At 43.7% G+C, this 23114-nt stretch overlaps 3 protein-coding genes across 7 annotated transcripts; 2 read left to right on the forward strand and 1 right to left on the reverse strand.

Annotated features, from left to right (window-relative positions):
• Positions 1-1997: 1997 nt before the first annotated feature.
• Positions 1998-17210, forward strand: si:ch1073-459j12.1 (inactive carboxypeptidase-like protein X2). 5 transcript variants are annotated; one of them, XM_034595154.1, is made up of 23 exons: positions 1998-2878; positions 5089-5277; positions 5364-5420; positions 6272-6730; positions 8088-8162; positions 8694-8759; positions 9044-9127; positions 10720-10791; positions 10912-11021; positions 11796-11935; positions 12043-12127; positions 12224-12368; positions 12456-12544; positions 12853-12976; positions 13298-13494; positions 13586-13762; positions 13907-14070; positions 14188-14426; positions 14475-14783; positions 14902-15041; positions 15977-16076; positions 16175-16341; positions 16428-17210. In XM_034595154.1, exons 1-23 carry the CDS (start codon positions 2629-2631, stop codon positions 16797-16799), a joined length of 3810 nt encoding a protein of 1269 aa, XP_034451045.1. In that variant the 5' UTR covers positions 1998-2628; the 3' UTR covers positions 16800-17210. The 5 variants fall into 5 exon arrangements, with proteins under 5 accessions (XP_034451045.1, XP_034451047.1, XP_034451046.1 ...); XM_034595156.1 differs by having other exon boundaries at positions 14188-14402; XM_034595155.1 differs by having other exon boundaries at positions 14188-14378; positions 14427-14783.
• pold2 (polymerase (DNA directed), delta 2, regulatory subunit) lies at positions 17037-20851 on the reverse strand. The gene is made up of 11 exons (XM_034595157.1): positions 20437-20851; positions 20016-20248; positions 19804-19925; positions 19600-19723; positions 19396-19510; positions 19113-19311; positions 18950-19030; positions 18318-18475; positions 18083-18210; positions 17885-17986; positions 17037-17726 (listed from the first exon to the last, which is right to left on the reverse strand). Exons 2-11 carry the CDS (start codon positions 20239-20241, stop codon positions 17566-17568), a joined length of 1416 nt encoding a protein of 471 aa, XP_034451048.1. The 5' UTR covers positions 20242-20248; positions 20437-20851; the 3' UTR covers positions 17037-17565.
• nono (non-POU domain containing, octamer-binding) lies at positions 20603-22550 on the forward strand. Its single transcript, XM_034595158.1, has one exon. The coding sequence runs from the start codon at positions 20956-20958 to the stop codon at positions 22273-22275; it is 1320 nt and encodes a 439-aa protein (XP_034451049.1). The 5' UTR covers positions 20603-20955; the 3' UTR covers positions 22276-22550.
• Positions 22551-23114: the final 564 nt, after the last annotated feature.

Consider the following 23114-nt stretch of genomic DNA (forward strand, 5'->3'; position numbering starts at 1 on the left):
TAATTTGATTTAATAATATGGCGCACAGGGCCATATTACAAGGGGCATAATTATCACATACTCGTACTTTTCAATGTAAGACTTGGGTCTTTGGAGTGTGGTACTGCACCTTTCTTCATTTCACCTCTTCGTTCCACTATTCAGAAATGAAGCCAAATGATCTCAGATACGAGCAATGGCATCTTGTACATTTGGAGACAGAGGTTGCACACCGGGGACGGAGCTGCAGTATCGAGATCCTGCCGATGCATGCACTCGACCAATCGTGAGTCAGTCTCAGCTGTCAATCACATCCAACGAATTCAAACCAAACTTACCAGAACAAGCACTTGAACATACATCAGTGGGACAAGATCTATAAATGGCACACACCCTCTTTGAGAAAAATGTATTTCACGTGTACTTTGATGTTTTCGTTTGGTCTGTGTCCCGTTCTTTAACATGGAGGAGGCAGTGGCTTTGGCTTCACTTTTGAGGAGCCGTCACGTCGGCCATCTTTATATACAGTCTATGGTCATTAAACAAACAGTTTCTCAGCTCAGCACCTTTAGACCAATGGTTCTTGTGGCTAATGTTAGCAAACGTTAACTACTGCTGTGCAACTGACTCAGGTCTCTTACTTAAAGACTCTCACTCTTATTATAATAAGTAATTATATCTGTAAAATAAAAGTGGCAACTGTGATCCAAGAACGTACATCTGCTTATAAGAATATGGAGACGTGTATATATAGCACAAAATGGGAGTACTCAAGAAAAGTACAAAAACTGTGCATAGAACAGCTTTGAATCATTATTTCCTCCATCACTAGATAATAAATGTTTGTTATCATTTTGTGGCTGTCGAGTGGGAGAGAGAGTACGGCCTGTACAGACGCCCACTGTGTTGTGAAATGGTTTGGATTAAAAAAGAAAAAGCGTCTCAGAGCTCGTTCCCCTGCTTGTGTCCGCTGCTGAAATAGGCCTCTGCTTGACCTTACTGTAGTCGGACTTATCTGCTGCATTCTTCACCGCCGTGGTCACGTCCCTCACAGATATAACTGCACGCTGCAATACACTTTTTCCCTAAATCAAATCCTCCGCAGTCTGTTTTCCGTCTACTGGAATTCTGTTTTACTGTCCTCACAGTCTGAGCGTGTGAATCATTTTACCAGGTGTGCTTTTTTTTTACACATACTTGGGTGTTCTTGCCACTGTGCGTGTGTGTGTCTTTAAAACCCATTCAGAGGAAATTACTCTTGTGACTGGGCAGAGTTAGTCAGGCTTCAGTACAATGCTTCATTCATCAGGCCTCACTGGATAATAAACCGTCCTCCATGAAATGACGACGACAATAATGTTTTTGGCCATTTCGCTCTCTTTTTGTGGCCCAGGTTCATTTTCTTCTTCGTTACTTTTTAGAATCTACCCGATTTTGTTGAGAATTTGGAGATTTCACTTTCAATGTTGTAATTTCTGCCTGATATCTTCACCTGGATTTGCATGATCATATTTCTCCCTGAGAATAAACTGCTCTGGATTACGAGGGAGAGCTAGAAGTTTGCCATGACTTAACTTGTGGTTAAATAAACTGATGACAGGCCCTCCTCTTAAGAGGAAGATGGGGGATGGCAAAGAAAACACCATATCTTAAAAGATTATAATTCTGTCATCTGCTCAAACAATTTCCTTTGTGTGTGTGTGTGTGTTTCCCCATGGCCCCCTACCCTGCCTTAGCTTTTTGTAAAGAAAGTAAAACAACAAAGCTGCACAAAGACGAGACAGACACCAAAGATTCATTCCCAACCAAAACAAGCTCTGGACTGAAAATGGAATTCATGCTCCACTCCTTCCTTGTTTTCATTTTCTTTTGAATACCTCTCTCTCTCTGATGATTAGTGGCATTTGGTTTTGTTAACACACACACACACACAGGACAGGAAAATTGTTTCAGCCCCTTCAGCCCCTCTCCCCTCCTCCTCTTGTGGAATTCTGTGTCCAGGGGAGTCACTCCTCTCTCCTGCTGCTCTGCTCGTTGGTGAGTCTGCAGGGCGAACGCTCTCCACCGAGGAATTCAACGGGAGCTGCAGACGAAAAGGAGCTGGCTCTTCTCTCTCTAATACAGGAGGTGTACACCCTGTAGTCTGAGGCCTCACCTGCCCTCCCTCATCACTCACCCTCCTCCTCCTCCATCTCCTGTCTGAGCCTTGCACCTGTTCTGACTCGTCAGCCAGGTGAAGGGGATCCTCTGGCCTTACACTTATTATTCCAGCTGACCGTCGCTGCAGGGCAATTAGGAGCCCAGTCCATTCATTGGACTGAATTGCTGCTTTGCTCTGTATCGCTCTCTTGCTCTCTGTCTCCCTCTATAACCCACCTCCCTTCCCTCCCTGCCTGTCCCTACCCCCCTCCCACGCCATCTCTGTCTAGCCCATTCTGTGACTGGTTGACACTGTGGTTGTGGGGACGTGTGGAGCAGCAGAGATTCCCCTGCAGGAGCGTGGATCAAATGGAAAGGACAGAGAGGAAGAGAGGGTGAAATATATCATCTCGTGGAGCATAGAATCAGTGGTTTCAGCATTGGACGGCTGACAGACAAAAGTTTTAAAACTCCAAACCAAAGGACTGTGCAGTTGGAAGAGCAGCAGATATGAAAAGCCAGACTGTGGTGGTGTCAGTGGCTCTGCTGGCCCTGTGCTGCCTGTTGATACCCAGAGGAGGGGAGAGTGCTGGGGGGATAGTTTCTCTCCGGCAGGCTGAAGGGGGCCGGCAGGCAGGGGATCACCTGCCAAATGAGTCCCTGGATGATCCAGAAAAAGAGCAGGGACTTGCAGAGGACCCCAGCCCACTAGGAAGCCGCAGCAAGGCCAGAAGAGACACAGAGGAGGCTGCACAGACAGGTCAGTGGAGAAAATCATCATTTTAACTCTAAAAACACAAATTTTCAGAGTTGACTTTTAATTAATCAGATACTTTACTCAAGTAAAAGTATCAGCAATGTAAAAATTCTCCATTACAAGTAAACGTCCTACATGAAAAATCCTATTTAAGTAAAAGTAGCCTACTATTGAAATGTTTCTTTGGTCCCTCTAACTGGTGACTTATTATACAGGACATCTTTATTTGATTAATACAATGTGTAGCAGCATAGTGGAAACGGTTTGAACTACTTTATTAACAGATATATATACAGGGACACCAGATTAATCTGAGGGAGAGGATGAGGAAAAAACAAAGCTCTGTTATATATATATATATATATATATATATATATAAAAGTGTTGTAATTTAAAAGCTTTTTAGATTTTTACATTAATATATCATATAATATCATATTACATGATATGATATTATATTCATCTGATCTATATTGTTCCCTTTTGGTTCAATATGTTGATATACTACATCAAAGTAAAGAATTCATTATCTGGTCATATAGGCAATGATGTGCTGAAGATAAATATATTCAAAAACTACCAAAATAGCAGAGTTCTCCTAAGGGTTAAAGCTGTCAGACAAATGTAGTGGGTGAAAATATTTAGATCTCAGATTTTGTGCAGTACAAGAATGAAATTGAATCAAATATAAATATCCAAGTAGAGTACTAGTAATGTGGATTTGTACTTAAGTACTGTATTTGAGCAAATCTACAACCACTGCAAGTTGGAAGCTAGGGGGGTGGGGGTGCACCAAACCCTTGTCCTGCCCAGGGTACCCATATGGCTAGTACCGGCCCTGCTGCTATGTTACACAGATGAGACATCAAAGCTGTTGGGGAATGGTCTGCGTTATGACACAGCATGGAAGAGCAAACACAGACACAAACACACACGTTTGGTCGGTGACAGCTCAGGCATGAGAAAGTCCAAGCACACACACGTGTCCACTACTGCGTCTCCACAGCAGGGAGGACTGGAGCAAAGGGTTTTCTCTTTTTCTGGGCTTTTTCATACCAGACAGGAAGACACTGAGTGGAGCATCTTGCACACAGATTTTTATGACACTGGCCTTTTCCACCGCCTCCCTGTATGATTAATGCTGACTCCGAAGCTGCAAGAGTAGGGTTTTTATGACTAATACACTTTAAAGATAAGCCTGAACTCTAACGTAACTTCATATGTAATAGATACCACTCCAAAGCAGCTCTTGACTAAGTCCAACTGAGGCCTTTCATGGTAAGATGTTGCTGAGGTGAGAGTGATGTATTTAGAGTATCTGGTTGGGTTTTAGGTCATTAAAAAGTGGATTGTGGTGAATGGAGCAGAACTAATGGAAAGAGAGAGAGAAGTGTTTTCCATGAAAGCCACTCAGGACTTCAGACGACCTCAGGGGGAAATTCTGATGGACCTCAAGCAACCACTGAAATGTGTCTGGATTTTCCTCCTGCTGTGTTTTGACATTGCAGGAGAGAAATTGTTGATTAATTCTCAAACACATTGATCCTTTATGATACACACAAAAATACAAACCTCTGAGTTTTACTTGTGATGTGAATCTACTTTCATTGATTAATGATTTGGGGTCTAATTGTTATTTGCACATTGTGACCTGCTTGTTGGTCTTTATTAAATGATGACAGGCAGTGGTGGAGGTACTCTTAGAATTGAAAGTAGAACTATTTGTAGCCTATTCCCTAATGGAACAGTCTACTACATCATTATCCACCTACTGTATATGTTGTTTGATTCAACAAATGTACAGACTATTAATAAAAGGAAGCTGCAGATGATGCTCCTGAAAATTTTGTATTATCACATTTATTAATGTCTGAGTCTCGTCGCCGGCCTCTTGGTGTAACGCAAAGCATTGTAAAGATGTAGTGGAGTAGAAAATAGACCAACAGATACTTGCTGATATGGAGTAAAAGTGATACCTAAAAATAAGTAGTGCAGATACACAAAACATGTTTTTTAGTGCAGTAATGGAGTAAATGCATTTTATCTCCCACCACTGATGACAGGGGATTTGTGTGGGAGAATTTGGAAAAATTTAATATTGATTTATGAATAAAATGTTATTCCGATCATGAATGGTACTGTATGTACTTACAGTTACAAAAGAAACATAAATTAAAACGTATCTCCTCCCTTTGATTTCCACATCTGTCCAGATGTTGCGGGCAGAGTGAGGCGAGCACCCGAGGAAGGCAAAAAGAAGAAGAAGGACAAGAAGAAGAAAAAAGAGCCGAAGGACCCCAACGCCACCAGAAAGCCCAAAACTGACAAGAAGGGAAAGAAGAAGGACAAGAAGACGACCACAACTCTACCACCGACCACAACTCTACCACCGACCACAACAGGTGAGGACACAGTTTTGACCTACTTCAGTGACTTTGACTTGAAATGAATGCCACTGACCCTGTGTTGTGTCGTCTGCTGCCACCAGCCATCCCGACGGAGCCGGAGCCGGAGCCGTACACAGACTACTCCTATCCTGATACTGGTGAGTGGCACCACCACTTGGGGTTGGGGAGGGGGATTCAATTTTACAGATCAGTTTGCAGATTTTCAAGACCCTTCATGGCATAATTATGAATCTATCTGGACACAGGCCATGACATAAAACTCTCCCCTTATTATCTCAAAGTATAGAGCTGAGTTGGTGCAACTATTTCCACCATTAATAGTAAGAAAAAAAGGCAAAGCATGAAGAATTTAAAGGGGGACTCCACCCAAGTAGCACGTCAGAGTTTGTTTACGGGTCTCAGTGAGAGCTACTGTCATAGTTGTATAAAAAGCCTTTTGTGGTTCCAGGGGGAGCTGTTTCAAGTCTGATTAATTGCTTCAAGTGATTTCACTTGAGTCAGCGTTGGCTGGGTACGAAGAGTACAAGTTTGAAAATGAAAAAAAAAAACATTTGGAGGTGTGGAGTCCTATAAAATGTTAGTTCACCAGACCTCTGCAGCCCACTCCTCATCTCAGCTTGAGGCTAGTGGCTGGAGGAAGCATTAGGTTCAACTAGCATTACACACCAGTCTCTCAGTCTGAACTAAAGTTGAAATGAGGTAGTAAAATAAATTGTAATATGAGATGTAAAAAATGAACCGTTGCTGCTCTGCCAAATACCCTCTTCTCAGGAAAAATAAAGAATAAACAACTTTCCCCTTTACTTAAACTTCCCTTCCTACATGGTTGTTTTAAGGTTTCCACATTTCAGTCACTTCCCATTTAAAACCCAATTGAGTAAAAATAAAAGAGAAGATAAGTATAAAGTTGTGAATCCTCCAAAATATCTTTGCTCAGACATTTGAACCTGTCTGCAGCCATCAGTCTTTCCATCTGTTTTTCTGTCAGACAATGATTACTGGAAACCGGAAGATGACTACTGGGAGGCTGAGACAACGCAGCCAGAGATTCCCACCACAGACCTTCCGTATGACGACTGGAAGCCGGACGAGGGAGACCCTACCGCCCCTGTGATAGACGGCTACGATGACTACTGGAAACCAGAGGAGAAAGATCTGTCCACGCCAGCGCCCGACGCCTACGATGATTACTACAAACCAGAGGCGAAAGATCCGTCCACCCCAACTCCCGATATCTATGATGACTACTGGAAACCTGACGGGAAAGAGCTGTCCACTCAAACGCCTGACGTCTACGATGACTATTGGACACCAGATGAGAAAGAACCATACAATCCTGTGACTGATACCTATGATACCAACTGGAAAGAGGTGGATCCAACACCCCCTGCCCCTGAGGTTGATGGGAAGGCTGGGACAGATGACAATGATTACTGGGATGCCACATGTAAGTCTGAATCTTTGTTTCTTCCTGCTTTGTTTTGATCGAGGATGTTTGTGGGGTGACAGTTTACAAGGCATAAGAGGAAACTGTGGGGAAATCACTGGGAGTCATTGTAGCCACAATGAAAAATGATTTACGTGCGTAAGCTGAGAAAACAAAAAACATAAGGCATCCCGAATGTACTCAACTTAAGCGTCAAGTTGTGTCAGCTCAGTTTAACAAGGTATACTCACCGAAAAAAGACAGTAGGTGCCAACTTAAAAAAATACTCTATTGGTAAGACAAATTGAAGTTATTTTTGTAATCAAGTTGGTAATCAACACTTTTTTGTGCTGTTTGTACAATTAAACTTAACTTTTCTAGTTGAGGTAACTAATAAATGTTTGTCCGGGAACTTAAAAGTCTAAAGTAGTCATGCCTGAGAAATTAAGTTGAGCCAACAGCTTCTGGTTTTTACTGCAAGGTTGTTAAATTTCGTTTCCAGTTAATGAGTCACATTAGTAGAAACGTTCTAGAGCATTTGAACCCATACACAGTGCATGCTGGGTAGTGGGTATGGACCTAACTCCAACAACTTGATCTGATCAGATTAGTGAATCATCAGCTGGACATGATTTCAACACACATTGTATACAGCAGGTTCTACAATGGCTCCACAGCTGAACAACACAAGACAACTTTGTGATGAGTCACAGATCAAAAATTATTATGGGGTGGGGTGGGGGGGGGGGGGGGTTGTATGCTAGCTGAACAATTTGTTCTCTGGAGAACAAATTGGTGTTTTCACGATGAAAAGAAAATTCTGTGATGGAGTGTTTAGAGGTTGAGTAATCCTGTGAAACTGAATTTAAATGACAAGGCACAAAACCATGTAAGAATAACACAGTTTTATTGAGGGTTACATGTGTCTATGGCTACAGAGGATGTAATTCATTGACGTCCACTGGCTGAAATCTAACAAATACAGCCCTCTAACGACCACAACCTTTTTAAATAAGGCCAAATAACTAAAACCTGGTGACTAACGTGGTTTACTTAATGCAAACTTCATGCTGAAAACTTTTTTGACTGCAGCTATCTCTTCCAGCCGTCCACCACCTGAGGTCAGCAGTTGACGTTTCATTTTTCCGCAGGATCAGATGCTGGAAACTGTGCGTTGTGTGGCTCTGTGACACGCGTCTGCACCAGACTGGACATGTTCTCATTACTCTGTGTTTCCAGCATACTGAACTGAACCTCTGCTCTTCCAGCATTTCCACTGATTCATCAACACTGGCCCATCACAGGCTCTTTTCTTTACATTCCCCTGTTCCTCAGACTGTGTTTGACCTTCTCTTTTCTTTCCACTCCACTCTCGCAGTTGAGGTGCCAGACAATCTTCCATTCCCTGACGGTAAAGAGGTCAGCCCTGAAATCGTAGTGGAAACTCTAACAGGTAACTGCTTTGACTCAAGAAATCCAGTTAATATCCATCAATCCATATGTCAACTTCCCAATTAGGGAAGTAAATTTGTATCTAATGTTGAGATGCAGCGGAAATGTCCGTTCTCTCTGTGCCTTAAGGCCAAGAGCAGATGAGAACTCATGAGTGATTCAGCACATGGGCATAACATTATAGTGAGTCTGTGAACTAACCTACTTTACAGAGAGGAGTGTGTGGGTTAGCTTTGTTCCACAAAGTAAACAAAACGTTCCATAGTCTTGTTGTGGACTAAAATAAAACCCTGTCATCATATTACAACTGTGTTATGATTCTTGTAAATGTAAATTAAAGATTTAACAACTTAATCATGGTAGGCGTTGCAGAGGCATCCAAACACTTTACATTTCATGTGGTGGAGTAAACCAGGGCTGTACTAACCTGTAAAACTGTGCAGATTAAACCAGTTAATCTCTTAAATTCTCACTTTTGATGTAGTGGTGCCTGAGTGAATTAATTGTCTTCTTTTTTTTTTCTTTTGCACAGAGGAGCCCACAGCCACTCTTCCCTATGAGGGGACGTGGTATGATGAATACGACGAATATGGAATGAGTATGCACAAACACATTCACATACACATAGTCATACACAAATGTTTTAAATTAAATCATTAGATCTACTGTTTAGGCTCCATTGAGGCTTCTGTCAACAAAGCAAACAGCAAGGAAAAGGAATAAACAGCATCCGGGTCAACAACCTTCCAGATTTACTGTTTGTGGCTCGTAATGGCTTAAAAAACCCAGACAGAAATGCTTATACACTGCTGTGCATGGGGTCGCTGTGTTTATAGATATCACTATAAAACTATCTGTGGTTTTCTAATTTTCCTTCTTCAGGGAGAAAAGAAGACGAGACAGACGATAAATGGGTGGAGAAGGAGAGAGAGAAAGCAAAGAAGGAGAGAGCGAGGGAAGAGAGAGGTAAGAGAACCCAGATGTGGATCTTTTCTTTACTTTCCACCTAACGCGTCCGACGACATGCGATGATGTCGTTGCAAAAGCAAAGAACGTGACCTCTGACCTCAGCAGCCAAAGAAGAGGACAGCTCAAAGGTGATCACTCCCTTGGATCACATTTCTGTTGGGAAGAGAGTGCAGATGTTATTTCCACCACGCAAGTATCAACAGCGAGCCTTTTGTTGCTTACCTTGAGTTGCGTGACGGGAACAAACGCTCATTCTTCCAAAGCAAAATCGGAGATTAAGTCTGTATGAAGTTGAGAAATCTCTTGTGAGCAAAGAGGGGGAGAGGGCGAGGTGAGCTGACAATGATCCGCATGGAGGGGATTAGAGGGAGTGATAAAGAAAGAGACGGGAGATGTTGTAGTGTTGTGTTCACATCACATTTAGCTCTTTTTTGTGTCGGCTGTGTGCAGAGTTGTTAACTGGTAGTTGAGAGGTCGAGCCTGGAGCCGATGATATACAAGAGTGTCAGTACCGTGTCAGTAGGGCACATGCTGTGTGCATGCTTCACTGACATATGGGTTCAAGGTGAAAAGCATCTTTAACTCACTTGGAGCAAAAGCTTAGACGTTTCTGAGGCTGAATCCCAATGTTCCCCCTCAGGACTGAAGCTCTGAACCCTCACCGACTTATCTCACATAAACTGGTAAGTGACTGAGTGTGAGCGGCAGAGAGGGATTCAAATTGTATAAACAGGAACAGGACAGCTGCACATTGCACAATAATACGTTACTGTGACAGGTTTAGGACATTTTGTTTTACGCTGTTTACTTTTTTCTCGGCCAAGGGGCTTAAGGGACCGACTGCCAGGTATCATGTTCACAATCAGAATCAGGGTTTACTGCCAAGTGGATTACACATACAAGGAATATGATGTAGTATTTGTAGTAAATTTACAAAAATGAAAGTATATAAATATGTAAAAACCCTAGAAAAAGATATGTACAATTTTAACATTTGTACAATATCACTGTTATTGGCCACAGAGAGTTCATGTTTCAGACTCTCAAGTGGACGAGAGGCCATTTTAAAATAATTACTTTACTCTTTTTTGGAAAAAAAATCATCATTATGCAAAAATAAAAAATCAATATGACAAGCAACTACACAAATTCTGGCTATGAATCAGCACATAGCTGTGTGTTTATACTTATATTTCCTGCTTGTGCATGTGTGTACAATCAGTGACTTACAACATGTTTTACACTCCTGCTGTCGGTAAGCCTTCTGGCAGCCGTACTCCCAGCACTGAAGTTCACTGTCAGAATATGAATACTGATGTTGATAAATGGGATTTCTCTTCAATAGTAAACTCTCTGCGTCAGGATGATCTGAGTTTGATCAGAGCACACTCAGAGACTGGGAGGGAAATCACAACATCTGGGATTTTCTTTTCTTTTCTTTTTACTGCCCCTCAGCTTTTGCAGATTGTTGGCAAATGTAGTGAAAAACAGTATGAGTTCCTGGATCATTTCTGGTCAGAGAGCGGAAATATTCCGCCAAGTCGGTGCATTTTGCATTAAGACAGTTTTTTTCTTCTGACCTCTACCAGAGAGAGCACAGAAGCTGAAGGAGGCCGAGGAGCGGGCCAGGAACAGACCACGTGTCTACAAAGAGCCTAAGAGTGAGTCAAACGTCTGCTTAAATCTAAATGACATAAAAACTAAATCTACATTACATAAGCTTTGCTAATGCAAATAACATGTTGTTTTATCTCTCTGTTGTGTGTGTGTGTACGTGGCAGAGTGTCCTCCACTGGGGCTGGAGTCCCACAGGATCGAGCCAGACCAGCTTTTAGCCTCCTCTATGTCTGAGTATAGTTTTGGACCTTCGAGAGCACGACTCAACATGCAGGTAGACGATCAGGGCAGGACTTAACATGTACAGTATATACTGTATATATATATATATATATATATAAATATATATATATACACATTTCAACTGTCATACTGCAAGACATTGATATAAACACCAGCTACCAACCACATATATATATAATTACTGAGTCACTTCCAGAAGCTGCTTTGGTAACTTATGCTCAGCGATCTTTATAGTATATAATAATCATTTTAGCAGCTTAGTTAATAAGTCTTGCTCTGCCTTTTAGAGACCCACAGATATATCGGATGACCGATAATATCGGCTGATATGAGCCTTTAATAGACGTATCAGTTTTAGCTTGCAGATATGAAAACTTTTATTTTACAGACAAAAATAGACAGAGAGATGCGCATTTATGTTTTATGTAATAAAAAGTTCCATATATTTGGTTGTATTTGCGTTTTCTCTTATCTAGTATACTTTCATAATAACGTTAATAATTAAACTGTAAAATATCAAGCCTCAATTTCTTTTCTTTGGCATAAGAGTTTGATAACAACATCTTAGGAATCATTGACACTTTTGTTTAATATAAATATTGGCTGGTACTGGTATCGGAAATGTTTTACTCCCTAATATCTGTATCTGCCCCAAAAATCCATTTTAGCACTACTGCTTATCACTGCTGTTTTTTGGTTTTAACTCCAAGCTTTCCTGTGCGCAGAGTATGAATTTGCTCAAAAATAGAAATGGAGTTTGTGTTAGTCAAAGTAACCAGCATGTCTTGGCCTCTGTGGTTCTTAGGGCTCTGATGATGAAGACAACATCAGAGGTGGAGCGTGGTGTGCAAACTCAGAGGACAGAATCCACTGGTTTGAGATCGATGCTCGCAAGGACACAGAGTTCACTGGAGTCATCACTCAGGGACGAGACTCCCGGAATGAGTGAGACACACACACACACACACACATTGCACACACGTACACACACTGCACACACTTTATCACCCATTCCTGAATTCATCATGTTGCTGCATGTTGTCTTGTTGCAGGAGTGACTATGTGACATCATACTTCTTAGCGTTCAGCAATGACAGCAGAGAATGGACCACCATTCATGATGGATACGCTGACTGGGTGAGTTAACTGGAAATCTTCTCACTTCCCTGTGCACCGTGTGTAATCTATCCCTCCCTGACTTGCTTTCCTCCGGTCTGCACATTCTCGTTCCAGCTGTTCTTTGCAAATAGCGATAAGGACACTCCAGTGATGAACCAGCTGGCAGAGCCTGTGGTGGCCCGCTACATCCGGATCATCCCTCAGAGCTGGAACGGCTCTCTGTGTATGAGGCTGGAGGTCCTGGGCTGCCCACAGCTTGGTGAGCTTCGTAAACCCACCAATACATGCATGCACACAATAAAACACACACAATTAATAATGTATTTTGTTCCCCTCTGCCTCACAGATCCAGCTGATGCACAGATCAGGCAAAATGAAGTGACTCCGGTGGATTACTTGAAGTTCAAACATCACAGCTACTCAGAAATGGTTGCAGTGAGTATCCCTGCACGGCCCCTTAATGTCCACCAGCTGATTAAATTCCACAGGAAATCCTTAGACTAAAACAAAATAAATTCCCAGGAACAATTGAACACTGATCCCGGAGATCTTCTTTAATCCACTTAAATAATAACTCATATTAAAACCACTGCAAAAGGCCCATTCCTTCACAATTAGGTATTTCAACCACCAGAGGGCCACACAGCCGTTATACGCTAATACAATTTCAATCATCAGCTCTTTCATTATTAACATGATAACAATGACAGTACTTGCGCACTAAGTTTACTATCATCCCACAGCTTATGAAGTCAGTGAATGAAGAGTGTCCCAACATCACCAACATCTACAGCCTGGGCCGCAGCTCCAAGGGACTGGAAATCATGGCCATCGTCATCTCTAGCAACCCCACAGAGCACGAAATAGGTGGGAATGTGTTTACAGGACCATGAAACAGGCCCTTTTATTAGATTTGTTGATTATTATCACAATCTATTTTTATCATGCATGAGCAATACCAAAATAAAACCCTCAAAAACATGTGTTTTTTCCAAGCAGAACATGCACAACCAGCTGTTTTCTTTCAGACTCTCTAACACTAAAATTATTATTGGTGGAAATTAAAACTGTAGTGTTGTGTCTTGGCACCAGCCATGATTCCAGTTAATCCTAATAAACACCAGGTGGATGTGTGAAGATTATGGTTAACAGACAAACAGCTACAATCTTGTGTGTCTGTCTGCGCAGGTGAGCCGGAATTTCGCTTCACGGCAGGTCTCCATGGAAACGAGGCGACAGGTCGCGAGATGCTTCTTCTTCTCATGCAGTATCTGTGCAAAGAGTACAAAGACAGAAACCCCAGAGTCCAGCGGCTGGTGGAGGGAATACGCATCCACCTGGTGCCCTCGCTCAACCCTGATGGACAGAAAGAAGCTTTCGAAGCGGTCGGTGGAAAAAATTCAAGTTTGCAATTTAGCAGCAAACCAAAAATCCCACCAAAGAAATGATTCCTTCATACAATTTCTGGATTCGCAGGGATCGGAGCTGAGTGGCGTGACCACCGGACACTTCACTGAGGATGGCTTTGACATCTTCCAGAACTTCCCTGACCTGAACGGAATCCTGTGGGATGCTGAAGATAAGGGAATGGTGCCAAAACTCACCCCCAACCATCATGTGCCCATACCAGAAGGCTTCGAGACCAACACCTCGGTAAGGACGAGGGTATCCCAACTCACTAATCATAAATGCTGAGGATTAAAACCTTCAGCTAAGGCGACTCGTCACCAGTTGTAAGTATACTGCGCTGGGGTTTCCTTCCACTCCTGATCCTGATCTTCCTGTTTGTTGTTCCAGATTGCAGTGGAAACCAGGGCCATAATCTCCTGGATGAAAAGCCATCCATTTGTGTTGGGTGCAAACTTCCAGGGCGGGGAGAGAATTGTGGCCTATCCTTATGACAGCTTACGTCTCAACAAGCCTGCCCAGAGCCAGAAACCCCACAGCCGCAAGAAGAGACAGTAAGACCTACTCCCTTCTTGTTTTCCTGTTTTACACACGTTTATTTCAAAAACGACCATTTTCCCTGCTGAAGTTACAATCAAGTTACATTATTCAACTAGAATAATTTCTTACAGGTATGAGGAGGAAGCTTTTGATGTGACAGATTGGGGAAGGGGTTACCAAGAAGAGCCAGAGGAAGACTGGAGAAGTAGGGGATATGCAGAGCCAGAGGAGGAACAGAGGGGTCATGGGTATGACCATGGTCAAGACCGTGGGTATGATGACCGTGGGTACGAGCATGGATACGACCGTGGTTACGATCAAGGTAACGACCGTGGATACGATCAAGGTAACAACCATGGATACGATCAAGGTAACGACCGTGGATACGATCAAGGTAACGACCGGGGATACGATCAAGGTAACGACCATGGGTATGACAACCGTGGGTACGACCACGGCTACGACAACAACCACGACAACAACCAAGGTTTCGAACACAGAGAGGAAGAGGAAGATGACAGAGGAAGAAGCGCTGGCTACCAGTACTCCGAGCCTGAGGAAGAGGCCCGGGTGATTGCAGACGAGTCCCTCTTCAGGTGGCTGGCTGTCTCCTACGCCTCCACACACCTGACCATGACGCACACCTACCACGGCTCCTGCCAGGGAGACAATGCTGGAGGTGGGCATGGCATTGTCAACCGGGCCAAATGGAAGCCAATCACAGGCAGTGAGTAGAGGCCTCTGGGTTTATTATAACTGTCTGCATGTGGTTACAGCACACCCTCGTGGACAATGTGTGCATTGCGAGCTGTGAGGTTAATGCTTGTGCTTGTGCATCTCTCCAGGTATGAATGACTTCAGCTACCTCCACACCAACTGTTTTGAGTTGTCCATATTCCTGGGCTGTGATAAGTTCCCCCATCAGAGTGACTTAACGTATGAGTGGGATAAGAACAGAGAAGCCATGCTCATCTTCATGGAGCAGGTCAGTCACACACACAAATACAGACTGCTTACATCTAGTATGTACTTAAGAGAACATGCTATTAAACATCTTTTCATGTTTGCTTTGAGCAACACTTTGTAAAATGTATTCCATCCTATAATAAGCCTGGTTATATCTGGCTAATGTGAACGGCCAAATACGACAACCTGACCAGTTGAATTTACCAACCAAGCCCTTTAATTTCTAGTGGCTACGGATGAATTTGTTACCGGTTTTCACAGTGTACCGTGGTCAAATTCATGATGGTTAATTGTAGCACTTCAATCTTGAATTACCGTGATCACTGTGGTGATTTGGTTGATGCTGTAATAGCATGAGCTGTTAAAGCTCTGGCCATAGGTAACAACTGCTGGCATCCACAGTCACTAAATTGCATGGGTTTAAGAAACTGATATTTTGTCCTGGCCCTCAGACATTTGGGGTCAATGTTTGCAACAATTTGTCAACCTTCTCTCCTCCACTGTGCTTGGTTTGTGTTGTTATTTTATGTAATCAACATCTGAGATTGGATTTGTTTACACATGGTTGTATTGTTCTAAGATGTACATATTTTGTTCATAATGGTTGCATCGCTTTTTTATGCACATTTGATCTATTTATTTATGGTTTCATTCAAACCTGCATTACGTATAGTTTTCTTTCAAAAACAAACAGCTTCTTTATTGCCTTCGTTCTTCAATGTTAATGCTGCACATTTGATATGGTCTTGGTGCTATATTATTATTCTTACTGATAACAAACACAATATTTTAATATAAAACTTGGTGACATTACTTCCGTTTGTGTGTCGATGCTTTTTCAAAAACTTTCAGCACATTTTAACAATACTGCAATAATTTGTCACTATGATCATAATGTTCACACCATTTCATCTCTACTACTGGCATGGCTCATTTCCCCCCTCCTCTATCTAGGTGCATCGTGGCATCAGGGGCATTGTGAAGGACCAGCAGGGGAACCCCGTTGCAAACGCCACTGTGTCTGTAGAGGGGATAAACCATGATGTCACTACAGGTCTGGTGAAAAACTTCCTCTCTATTCCCCTTCCCGAGTCAGAATACAGACCCTCTGTGCTAAAAACTAAATGTTGTGTCCTGTCTATGATATTGTAGCTTCAACTGGAGACTACTGGAGGCTGCTGAACCCAGGGGAGTACCGTGTGACAGCTCGAGCTGAGGGCTTCTCCTCTGTGACCAAACTCTGCGTGGTGGGTTACCAGTCAGGAGCAACCGCATGCAGCTTCAACCTGGCCAAGTCCAACTGGGACCGCATTAAACAGGTAAGACATATCCACCCTGATCCGACCAACCCCTCAGTACATATCAACCATGTACTTGATGAAGTAATTTCTTTATTTCACTGCAGATCATGGCCCTCCATGGCAACAAGCCAATTCGACTCAGCTACAGCAACAGCAGATCACATTATACTCCAGTTACTAATAACAACCATCGTGCGGTCGATAGCAACACTGGGAATTCGGCTGAGCGGCGAAGGAGGCTCAAAATAGCTCGTATCCGTCGCCTTCGACAACAGAGGCTATTGAGACTAAGATCGACGACAACAGCGGCAACAACGTTACCCCCAACAACAACAACCACAGTTCCCACAACGCCAGAGACCACCACATCCTGGTACGAATCGTGGAACACAATGGAGGGACAATCCTCAACGCCCGGCGGGTTCACAGACTCCATCCTGGATTATAACTACGAGTACAAAATTGATGACTATTAAACCAAACACACACTGCCTGTTTCTATAAACAACTGTTTCCCACTTGTAGTTCTCACTGCCATGTTGTTCTCCAAGCAGGTTGATGAAGAATCAACAGAGCAATGGGAATGTAGAGAATATTAACTCTATTAATTGTATAAAGATAGCGTATCTATTACTTAACACTTGAAACAATGGCTCTTCACAGACATTCACCGTTAACAGTTCAAACTGCATTTTTCCTGACTCATTATTCAGTTGTTTTTTTAATAAAGAAAGGTTTATTGTGGATGCACATTAAACAAATTCATGACATTGTTTTAATTTCACCAGAGCTGAGTTATTTACAGTATCTTCCTCCATGGCAGGAATATTTTTTACATTATGAACACTTGCTAAAAGGTAAAGAGGGAGGGGAGCAGGGGAAGGGTCTTCTATCATGTGTCTTCAGATACAGATGGTTAGAAGAGTTATTTTTCAAATAAAGGCTTGTTTATACAAAATGCTTGTGTTCTCCTTATTGCTTGTGTTCTGTTTGCCTTTTACAAACTAATGAAAAAAAATCTCCTCAAAAGGAAACATTAAAAGCAACCTCATAAGACCATTTCAATAGGAATTCATTCACCTTTATGATACTGGACAGCACCAGTTAAGCACTGGTTGTCACTATTGGCCACATGTGGAATTGATTAGCCTCTAGTCAAGAAAACTGAGTCTGCCTGTTTGCAAATAGTGTCTTAAGATCTCAGTCTCAGTTTGCTGTACTGTGTGTGGATATGGACCCTCCTCAGTGACTGATGTTCATCTCACTTTCCTCATCGTCATCCGCGGAGAAGGCAGAGAAGCTGACTGGCTCACATTCCAGAGTGCGTAGATTGACCAGGCACGCAGTTTGGGTGCTGCTGAACTCTGGGACAGTAACCAAAAGGACTTCCTGGCCATCAGCACCTGGAGATGTACCGACACATCAACATAAGACAGGGAAACAATTCAAATGGAACATGACTGATAGTAATGTAAATATTCAGTCCATTTGGAGTGTAAATACAGACCATGTTGATCATCCAACATGTTTTAAAGTATAGATGAACAGGTCAAACACTGACCTTTGATGAGCTTGGATCCATAGCTTGGGGCGTTGCCACTGAAGTAAACATGGGGACAGTCTTCCAAGATGAAAGGGTCTTTTTGGTAAAATGGGAAACAACCTAAGACAAAACGTACAGAAAACAGTGTGAAGGATTTAATAACATATTGGACAGAATGTTAGTGTGTTTTATTCTGCATCCACTTCTCTGACTTACCAAGAGTATCAGGTGCCGTAGGGGCCAGGTGTCTGAATCGTAGCGTTTCCTCCAGTATTTCCAAGTGACTGTCCATGCTGCTGTACCTCTGAATGTCAGAGACATTCTGTCCCGATGTGCCCAGGAACCTAAGTGGAAAGAAACATGAACAGGCTCCTAAACATATGTCACACAAATTTTAAATAAAACTTTAAATGCAAGATGGACAAAAGTGCATTTGTTCAGTAGAACTCACCTAATTCCATCAATTTTGGCCTGGTATGGATTGGATGCCAGCTGTAGCGTGGGGTACACTGAAGACAGGGGGAACATGCAGCGGTGGAGAGGCTGCTGTGGGAGGGTGTAGTTGGTGGGGTCATATTGGCCCGGCATTACATCCACTGGAACAGAGGCCTAGGACAGCACGAGGCAGTGGCACACAACATTAGAGCCCATAATATTACCTTCATGGTACTATCACTTTACTAATAAAGTCAACATTTCTGCCAAAAACTGATAGTTTGCGCTTTTTAATGTTCTTGGTATTAGGGCTGAACATTTTATACATAACCATTAAAAATGAAAAGCAAGAAGACTAAGAACCGTTCCATCAGTCTGCGTATGATTTCCTCCTCTTTGTTTGTAACTGATAAACAAACTAACACCAGAGAGTGGTGTGTATGCCCCTTTGACATTGTCTCACGTGTTAGTTGTATGTGGGAGATGCAAACGTGACACGAAAGTGGGGCAACGGAAATTTTCTATTAATTCTACTAATGATACATTAATGGTAAAATGATCATCTCTGCACAACCATAGTAGGTGTCAGAAATGTTTTGTCCTCTGAGCTTAACTGAACACAGCCAGACAGAGAAGATGTAGACTCACTACGAGCTGAAGCAGCAGCTCATCCAGCAGACGAATGGCGTCCACACTGCTAGCCTGAGTCTTCTTGGTGAGGTATTTGGCCTGAAAAACAGATGGACGATAAAATACAGTAACACTACAGATGCAAACAAATGTATGTCGAGGATAAATAACTTCGAGTCACCCTCGTTGATGCATCCTTGTCCTGGGTGCTTTGGCTCAGGAGGTTTCCAGCCAGTAGGACCCTGGAAATGGTTGCTGCCCCGCTCTGCTCCCCCTGGTCACCGAGCTGACCAGTTACCATGTCAACCAGCAGCTGAAGCCCCAGCATACTGTCGGCATGAATACTGCCAAGACCAAGCCCTGAGGCCAGGAGCACAAACCTGAAAACAGACAAGACCAATAGAATGGATTTTCACATAACACTGGGATTTGACTTGTGTGTGTGTGTGTGTTTGTTTATTCACCTGTCTGAGCTGAGTACAGGCCTTGCTGTCTGCAAAGGGAGATCAGCTGTGCAAAAGTCCTCAACTGTGAACTTCCCATCATTCTTCTCAGCTCCATATATAGCAATAATGCTACCTAAGAGAGAGAACAGAAAACACGATGGCATACAAGAGATATGTCCCAGATCTTGTCATCATGTGACGTCCTGGACACAAGACGCTGACCTGTGACACACTTGTCTCTGTCGATTTTGCCCTCGAGCTTAATTCTCTGGAGCTCGTCTTCCAATATCAACTCATCTGTTTCACTGATGTATTTGGCTCGTGCAGGTTGGGGCAGCAGGTTGTGCTGCAAACGAAAAGGAAAACACTGAGATGGTGCACGACAGAGGTCATTTCATTGATGGTGAATTTAGCACATCTGCCTACCTCCTCACTGATCTCTTTAAGGATAGATGGCTGCAACTCCATGCGCTTGAACACGGTGCCCACAATGCAACACTGTTCCCCCATCTGAAGATCACACAGATTTCTGATGAGCACATCGGATCCTGGAAAAAAGACGAACAAGATGAGAAGATACATGGATATGATAGCACAACAACCACCGAGATGTATGCAAGAAAATGTGCAGGGCTTACCCCATTTCTGCTGGGCTCTCTCTGACAGCAGGGGCCGCATCTGCATGAGTCGAGCTGCGTAGATGTGAGCATACTGGCGACTGAAGCTTCTCTCCCCGACTATGAAGCGCTCGGAGCAGGGAGTGAAGACCAGAGAGGTCCGCTCGAACACCGGCCCCTGGTCCTCGGAGGCAGGGCGGCAGAGCAGAGAGGAGCCCTCCTTCTGGGCGCTCAGGTCGGAGAACATGACCGTCCTGAGGCGCACACACAGCGGAGAGGTTAGTGGGCATCTACCTTTCACCGGTACACGCACACTTCAGGACTACCATGTTTATTTATAAAAGGGATTTAACAGCCTGGGTGACAGCCGCATGAGCTCCTTCAAAACATTGTCCACTGTTTTTTAAGGACACCACCAATGAAACAGATTTAACGATCTCACCTTGGAAGAAGGAAAGTCCACCTGCCGCTGTTGTCCGTGTGAATTCAGCTGTGCGGTTATACTGTATTTGTGTTTATATTGTATTCCTTCCCCGGGAGCGAAAGTGTCACTTCCCGCGAAATCATCCGCTCAACATCGCCGGTTTTTTTCAAGATGCACTCGAACTCTCGCGAGAACAAAACACGCTTTTCTTTTTCAGTACGTAACTCCGCTTGTGATACAAAAACCTAACGTGGCACAAACTTTAACGAAGACGAGCTGGATTAAAATTATATATAAAATATAATACACAACTTTAAGAAGAGAGCAGTGAAGCTTTTTAGATTTTCTCGCTCCGTCGCACAGACGTGAGGTCACGACTTTTGATTCACACGGGGCGCGCTGAGATGATGTCACAATAGCGTCGCGGCAGCACGCAGGCTCGCCATTTTCGCAGCTCTTTGTGCGCCACCGTCCACCGAGAGTCTGCGTGCTTTTCCTCGAGCATTTCTTCCACTCGGGTTTAAATTCTGTTAGAAGATGCAGGGAAACAAAGGCCCTCAGCACAACCACGGCCCCAACCGCCCGGGAGAGCAGAGGAAACCCGGGGGGACGAACACCAATGGCCAGCAGCCGGATCCCAGCGATCATTCCAGCCCCAATGAGGCCTTCACCCTGGACATGCAGAGCTTCAGGAAGCCGGGGGAGAAGACCTTCACCCAGCGCAGCAGGCTGTTTGTGGGCAACCTCCCGACCGGGGTCACCGAGGAGGACATCGAGAAGCTCTTCAACAAGTACGGCAAGGCCAGCGAGATCTTCGTCAACAAGGACAGAGGCTTCGGCTTCATCCGGCTGGAGACCAGGATCATCGCAGAGATCGCCCGAGCCGAGCTGGACGATACCCAGTTCAGAGGCAGACCCATACGGGTGAGGTTTGCGACACACGGGGCTGCTCTGTCTGTTAAGAATCTGCCAGAGTTTGTGTCCAACGAGCTGCTGGAGGAGGCCTTCGCTGTGTTTGGTCAGATAGAGAGGGCTGTGGTCATAGTGGATGACCGAGGGAGGCCCACGGGGAAGGGGATTGTGGAGTACACCTCAAAGCCAGCTGCAAGAAAAGCTCTGGATAAGTGCAGCGATGGTGCCTATGTTCTCACAGCCTTCCCTCGCCCCATCACAGTGGAACCCATGGAGCAGCTTGATGAAGAGGAGGGACTATCAGAGAAGATTATCAACAAAAACCAGCAGTATCACAAAGAGCGTGAGCAGCCTCCCCGATTTGCCCAGCCGGGCTCCTTCGAGTTCGAGTATGCCATGCGCTGGAAGGCCCTGATGGAGATGGAGAAGCAGCAGTATGAGATGGTGGACCGCAACATGAAAGAGGCTCAGGAGAAGCTGGAGGCCGAGATGGAGGCGGCCAGACATGAGCATCAGGTGATGCTGATGAGGCAGGACCTGCTGAGGCGCCAGGAGGAGCTGCGGAGGATGGAGGAGCTCCACAGTCAGGAGGTGCAGAAGAGGAAACAGGCCGAGCTGCGGCAGGAGGAGGAACACCGGAGGAGAGAGGAGGAGATGAGGATGCGCAACGAGGAGATGATGAAGAGGCAGCAGGAGGGCTTCAGAGGCAACTTCCCAGAAAATAGGGAGCAAGACATGAGGATGCACATGGCCGGCCATGGGATGAACAGAAACTCTCTGGGTGGTAGTTCTGGTCCTGCAGGTACTCCTGGCATGCCTGCTGAGAATGCTCCATTGATGCAGGGGCAAGGAAACAACAACATGCCCGGAGGAGGTCAGGGCGGCTTCCCCAGAGGCCTCCCTGGGCCTGGAGACTTTGGACCTAATAAGCAACGCAGATTTTGAATTCTATTTTTCTTTTCCATTTTCATACTCACTCTATTTTAAAGTTCGGGTAGTGAACCTTAAAAGAACTTTGAAAACTGTTGCATGTATTTTTTTCCCCCTTTTTTATGTTTTATGTGTACTTTTGAATTATTTTTTAGTACTAAAATATCGAAACTGTCCAAATGAGCCACATGTTTTACTTTTCCCCCAAAATGTTGTATTTTTCATAGGGATAGGAAATGTTTTTGTCCTGGATATGTTGACTTTTCTGGAATAAAACCATGATTCCCTAAGATTTTTGATTTATTCAGAATTGACCTTTATAGATCTTTGTCTTTCAAAGCAGCGATGGGCCGTATATTTTACCACCTTAACAAGCTCACTCTTAGTCACTACACTGACTACACCAAGACATTTTTATCTCCGTGAGGCACATACTATGTCAACATGACCCTTCATTCAGTGTGTAATCATTGCTCCCATTTGCGTTTCTGGCAGTGATCAGAGTATGGATCACCTCCCTGGTATTGACCTGAAACCTGCTTCACAGACTCCACATGGTGCAAAGTGAATGAAAGCGAAGAATAAACTAAACAAACATCTCGTATTAAGTTGTAGTTCATACTTGGCTTTTCAACATAGCTGCTAATAATAAAGTTAACTAGTCAGTCTTATAAGTTAACAATTATGCATTGACTAATATTGAGTTTATAATTCATGTGCATAAACTAATGCTTTATTAGCTGTTGTGACTCTTCAGTGGAAAGGGTCAGTTGGCCATACAGTGATATCTCATCCACTCAGCAATCCTAGCAGGCTACAGGTTTGTTTTATACGTTATATTATTAACCGGAAGA

Source organism: Hippoglossus hippoglossus, chromosome 9 (genome assembly GCF_009819705.1).
Source record: "Hippoglossus hippoglossus isolate fHipHip1 chromosome 9, fHipHip1.pri, whole genome shotgun sequence".
In the NCBI taxonomy this organism is placed as follows: Eukaryota; Metazoa; Chordata; class Actinopteri; order Pleuronectiformes; family Pleuronectidae; genus Hippoglossus; species Hippoglossus hippoglossus.